Source organism: Eimeria tenella, genomic scaffold (assembly GCF_000499545.2).
Source record: "Eimeria tenella Houghton genomic scaffold, Eth_scaff625, whole genome shotgun sequence".
Lineage (NCBI taxonomy): Eukaryota > Apicomplexa > Conoidasida > Eucoccidiorida > Eimeriidae > Eimeria > Eimeria tenella.
The window spans coordinates 1-6,143 of NW_013545749.1; the positions used below are offsets into that span (position 1 = coordinate 1).

The 6,143-nt window shown below is 54.0% G+C and overlaps 1 protein-coding gene across 1 annotated transcript; it reads right to left on the reverse strand.

Moving 5' to 3' along the window:
* Nucleotides 1-2,621: 2,621 nt before the first annotated feature.
* Nucleotides 2,622-4,566, reverse strand: ETH_00010175 (uncharacterized protein; the record flags this gene model as incomplete). Its single annotated transcript, XM_013380440.1, has 7 exons — nucleotides 2,622-2,981; nucleotides 3,256-3,324; nucleotides 3,541-3,618; nucleotides 3,851-3,902; nucleotides 4,023-4,090; nucleotides 4,275-4,299; nucleotides 4,502-4,566. Coding segments are annotated over 7 exons (717 nt in total), but the record flags the coding sequence as incomplete, so codon positions are not given.
* Between the last annotated feature and the right edge of the window lie 1,577 nt (nucleotides 4,567-6,143).

The following is a 6,143-nucleotide window of genomic DNA, read 5'->3' on the forward strand; positions in this document are numbered from 1 at the left end:
GCTGCAGCAGCTCTTCTCACGCAAAATACCATTTGCCTGAATATGAACAAAAGAGCCCTGGGGGCCCTTGGGGGCCCCTGGGGTCCCCTGGGGGCCCCCGGGGGGCCCCAGGGGCCCCCTGGCCCTTAGCAGTACCAGGGGTGCTCCCAAGACCTTTGCAAGGCCAGGGGGGCCCCCAGGAGCTTTGCAGGGCCAAGGGGCCGCCCCAGGGGCCCTGGGGGGCCCCCAGGCAGTTGGGAGGGCCCCGGGGGCCCCCCAGGCAGCGAGCAGGGCCCGGGGGCCCCCAGGGCCTCGGAAAAAGTGGAAGTTAAAAAGTGTTGTAAGAAAGGGCGTGGAGGCTGACCGAGGGCGTCGTGAGGTGTCTGTACACTGCAAATGAGGGGGAAAGCGCATCTCCTGCGAAGAGGGTCCGAAGATAAATGACTTAAAGGGGTACAGGGTTGTCCGGGGCCCCCAAAGGGGCCCCCCTTGGGGCCCCCGGAGCCCCTGCGAATGAAGTATGTGACCAAGCCCGCGCAGACACAGGCCAGGACCAGCAGCGAAACTGAAGTGATCGCCAGGCGGATGAGCTGCACCTTTTGCATCGCCGCGGCGCTCCTGGGCGAGGCCCAAACCCTAAACCCTAAACCCTAAACCCTAAACTCTCGCGGGCCGCGGCTGCACTCTGCGCGCACGAGCTTGCCTCGTTTCGCTGCTGCGGGGGGCCCGCTGGCAGCTCATGGCGAATTAAACCACCCAAAACTAAAGAAATGGACTTCTAATTACATAAAATCAAATTCTTTTCTTTTTTGCAATTCAAATAAATCCTAGAATGCTTCCAAACTCCCAAAAATGCGCACGAACGGATGGTCCATCGCCCCACTCAACTCAAGCGGCTCCCTGCCAGGTGACCCCGGGCGAGCTGCGATCATCTTGCGCGTAAACCCCCCTCTTTTTCTCCTTTTAATTTTATTTTTCATTTTATTTTAATTTATTTGATTAAATATTTCGTTTTTATTTCGAAAAGGCCTTTATTTCGGTGGTTCTACACCCCGCGGCTGTCTCGCTATCTTCTCTCCCGTACGATCACTCCGGCCGTGGCCAGGCGCCTCACGCCGTGCCTTTTCATCTTTTGCGTCCCTAAAACGGCTAACTTTATTATTATTTGAATTTAAAATAAACAAATAAAGCTTTTGTTGCATTTATTTTCTTTTAAATAAGACTTTAACGTTTCAAACGCGCAAAAGAGAGCCCCCCAGCCTCCCACACTGTAACGGAGTCGCAAGGGCTCGTCGGCTTGGTGCCCGTTCTCTCTCTTAATTCCTGCTTGTTATTTTAATTTCAAATTAAATTTATTCATTTAAATTAAATTATTCGTTTGTTTTTTCCCGTGTTGTTCATTTTTGTTGGGAAGAAGGGAGCAGCCGCAGTCGACTGGACCGAACCCACCAAAGACCCAGGGTCACCCGCCGTCTGTACATCGAAATTAGCCAAACTTTAAGCTGAAATAAGCATTTAACCAAATCAAAAAAATAATTTATTTATATTTTACGCATTTGGGCCTCACAGCGCTCCAACAGGCACCGCCAACATAACCAATTCGAGCTCTTTGCGCGGCCGCAGCCAACAACCACAGCTGCCCGCTGCAGCTAGCTGCAGCTAGCTGGCCGCAGCTAGCTAGCTGTAGCTGGCTAGCTGTAGCTAATTAGCTGTAGCTAGCTAGCTAGCTGCAGCTAGCTAGGTGTAGCTAGCTAGCCGCGGCTCCTCACTAGCGCTGGTCAGACCAATGGACACGCGGACTTGCATGACCCCACGCATGCAAATATAAAGTGCATGCGCATGCAAATACGTACATAGAACGCATGCGCATGCAAATATGTACATAAAGCACATGCGCATGCAAATACTTGCGTAAAGCGCATGCGCATGCAAATACCTATATAAAGTGCATGCGCATGCAAATTCGTACATACGTGCATGCGCATGCAAATTGGTACATAAAGTGCATGCGCATGCAACCAATTGCATTCGTCCCTATCTGCATGCGCATGCACTGTATGTACAGCTGGCACGCTTCAAAACCTCAAAAACTAAATTCGAACTTGTGTGGCTAATTGCCCCCTGCGGGCTCCAGCTAAACCCTAAACCCTAAACCCTAAACCCTAGGCGCGCCGCCCTGCGCCCGTTTCGCTCGGCATTCTGGGCGTGCGAAGGCCAAGCTGATTCAAATTGGTTGATAAGTTGAAAAGGAGAATTTATCATTTATTTTTTTCTAATTTAATTACTTATTTAATTAATTTATTTATTTTAAATGTCACTGCGAGTTGCTTTCAATTCACTTCGCGTGACCAGCTGTACATACACCCCAGGGACCCCCAAAACTCCTAGGGGGCCCCTGAAGCCCCTAAGAAGCCCCTGGGGGCCCCCAGGGGCCCACCGAGGGCCCCCGGAGGGCCCCCAGGGGGTCCCCACGGGGCCCCTAAGACTCTAAAAGAGAACCAAAGTGCCCTTGGGGGCCCCCTGGGGGCCCCCAGCAGTTTCGAAGCAGCCAAGAGGCCAAATGCTATTTGCAAATGCTGCATATAAGACCATTAATGAGGCAGTTCTGCTGCTGCTGCTGCTGCTGCTGCTGCTGCTGCTGCTTAGGCTTCGTCCTTTTCCTCTTCTGCTTCCTCAGAGCTGCCAGCCTCGCTCTCTTCGCTGTTGCCTTCGCTCTCTTCGGAGCCGCTGCCGCTGCTGCTGCTGCTGCCGCTGCCGCTGCAGCTGCCGCTGTCGCTGTCTTCTTCTTCTTCTTCTTCCTCTTCTTCAGTGTCTGGGGCGCCCTCTGCGTCCTTGCTGCTGCTGCTGCTGGCGTTGCCGCTGCTGCTGCTGCTGCTGCTGCTGCTGCTGGCAGCAGCACCTTCTGCTGCTTCGTCCGTCTTGGGCTTCTTCGGCTGCGGCTCCGAAGAGGCCTGTGCTGCTTCTCGCTCCAGGTCTCGCTGTATGTCCCGTTTTATTGCTTCCTGCAAAACCCTAAACCCTAAACCCTAAACCCTAAACCCTAGACCCTGAGTCTCTGCAGTCACTGCGCTGCTACGCACTGCCTGGGGTTTAGGGTTTAGGGTTTAGGGTTTAGGTCCAAGTTGCTGCTGCTCTACGCACCGCAGCAGAAGAGGCGGCGCGGCGCTTGGGCCTTCCTTGCTGCAGCCAGCACGCAGCAGCCCAAACCCTAAACCCTAAATCCTAAACCCTAAACCCTAAAAGCTTCTTCTTGCGCATGAAGCAGCAAATACTCACAATAATATTCGAAGGGTCTAAAGAAGACAGTTCCTTCTTCGCCTCAGCCGCCTTCTTCACCTCCGCCAGCTGCACACACAAACCCCAAACCCTAAACCCTAAACCCTAAACCCTAAAACCCACGCCCTCAGCCTCTTGCCTGCAGGGCGACTCAAGCGAAACAAGCAACCACGGGACCAGCTGGAAATAACAGCAGAACGGGAGCAGCAGCAAGAGCAGCAGCAGCAGCAGCAAAAGCAGCAGCAGCAGCAACAGCAGCAGCAGCAGCAACAGCAGCAGCCTCACTGTGTCTGCTGGCGGCAAAGACTCATAATGCTCCCCAGAGGCATTTTCTATGAACTTGAGGACGCGGGACTGGAGCTCCTGCACGAATTAACAAACCCTAAACCCTAAACCCTAAACCCTAAACCCCAGACTCTTGCTGCCAGATCTAAACGGTAAACCCCAACAGAAGCTGCAGCGCTGAACGTTTTACTCGAGGCTCACGTCCCAAACCCTAGACCATAAACCCTGAATTCAAACCCTAAACCCTATATCTAAACCCTAAACCCTAAACCCTAGACCCTAAATCTAAACCCTGAACCCTTGGACTGACTTTGCAATAGGCAGCTTCGTCGTCCTTGGGCAAACCCCTGAAAGCTGACGTTCTGAAAAATGCAACAGCCGCAAACAAAGAATACCTGCACAGCAGCAGCAGCAGCAGCAGCAGCAGCAACGGCAGCAGCAGCAGCACAGCAGCAGCAGCAGCAGCAGCACTGTATGTGTACCCCATCCCAAGTGTCTTTGCAGCTGCCTGCAGCTCCGCCTTGGTGGCCACAGCGGCCTTTCCGTCGACCTGAACGCCCTAAACCCTAAACCCTAAACCCTAAACCCTAGACCCTAAACCCTGGGCCTTTTGTTTGCAGCAGCCCAACAGCACTCGTCGTTCGCAGCGGCAAACGTAAAAGCAGCAGCAGCAGCAGCAACAGCAGTAGCAGCAGCAGCAACAGCAGCAGCAGCCAGGGCAGCACAGCGCTTACTGCTTCAGTCATATTGTCAAGGGGCCTGCAGCCAAACGCAGCAGCAGCAGGAATAAAGCAGCAGCAGCAGCAGGAATAAAGCAGCAGCAGCAGCAGCAGCAAGATGACAGCTTCTCAGCTGCAGCTGCTGCACCGTTGACACCTCCTACTGTCTGCGTGCGTCCTCCTAACAGCACGCCTAAACCCTAAACCCTAAACCCTAAACCCTAAACCCTAGCAGTGCTTACTTCTCGAGGTCTTCAGCGCAGACGGCGAAGCTGTCAAATGCCTCCTCGGTCTTGGACGCCGGGGCCTGAAGAACAAACAGCAGCAAATGAATAATTTAAATAGATAAATAAATCAATAAATAAAATAAATAAATAAAATAGAATAAAATAAAATAAATAAATAAAGACAGAGAGCACAAGCACTCGCGCGGAAGGATACACACAGACTGGAACAGCAGGCGCAGACAGCCCGTCATCAGCAGCAGCAGCAGCTGCTGCTGCTGCCGATGAGGGTGGACCATCTGTAGCAGCAGCAGCAGCAGCAGCTGCTGCTGCTGCTGCTGCTGCTGCCACTGTGGCTCCTGCCGCAAAGAGAACAGCCGCAGAAGAGAGGCTGAGGGGTCTAGTGCGGAGTCCCATGCAGGCTTGCCCCTGACACTCCTGCTGCTGCTGCTGCTGCTGTCGCTGCAGCAGCAGCAGCAGCTTAGATGGGCATATTCGTTTAGGCTCTGGCTCACAGCTGCGTCAGATCTCAGGGCCCCTGCTGCTTGCTAGAAGACTCTTGGGGGCAGCACTTTGGCGTTTTGCTGCTCCGGAGCTGCAACTTGCTGCTGCAGCAAAGACACACAAAGCTGCGCAAAGTGCTGCACCTGGAGCTGCTGCTGCTCCCGCGGGCAGCAGCAGCAGCACCTGGGGCTGATGGGGCAGCCCCAGCTCAACCCCACGAAGAACGGAGGGCTCAGGTGTGCGTGCGCTGCAGCAAGCAGCAGCAGCAGCAGCAGCAGCAGCGGCAGCAGCAGCTGGCGAGGTGCAGCAGGACCCGGAGTAGCAGGGAGGAGCTGCGGACCTCGGGGGAAGGGGCAGCGCGCCAGGAACTAAAAGGTGAAATAAGTTTTCAAATTAATTAAAAATAAATAACTAATTTAAGTTTAAAGAAAAAGAAAAGAAGACAAAAGAACGGGGCGCAGGCCGAGCCTCCCAACGCCGATTGCCGGCGACCCGCGGGCAGCAGACAGCAACCGAACCGCCGCTGGGGCTCACTTTGGGTTTTAAAAAGTCGCCAAAAAGATCTCTAAGTTTAATGAAATGCCAATAAATGCTATTTAGCAGCAAAAAGGGCAAAAAAGGCGCAGCAAAGGGCCAGTTAGGCGCAGCAACCCCAGCCCCTACCACAGAAGGAGGGACTGGCTGGCTGACCGCGCAGCCGCGGGCAGCGGCGCCAGCTGCAGCCGCCCCAACTAAGAAACAATTAAATCCATTGAATTAATTTGAAAATATTTAAATAAATAAACCCAAAAAAGCCATTTTATTCAAAATCTGCTGCGCGCTTTGCGCCCCCGCCCCACCCGCCAGCCTCCCCCCTCGGCGCCCCCCGGGGCGGCGGACTCAGCGCCGCTGCTGCTGCAGCATTTCCCCCTCCTTTCTCCAGATCTTTTGAAAAATTAATTTTTATTTAATCCATTTTGTCAATTTACTTCTTTAAATTCAAATTGCGTCGGCCCGGAGCAGCTGCAGCGGCCCCTGCCCCCCGCAGCCCAATCCGGGCTGCCCCAGGCAGCGCAGGGGGCAGAACGCTGCAGTACAACAGCCAGCGCCGCTCAATTGCTGCAGCAGCAAGTGCTCAGCGCGAGCAGCAGCAGCAGCAGCAGCTGCTGCTGCTGCT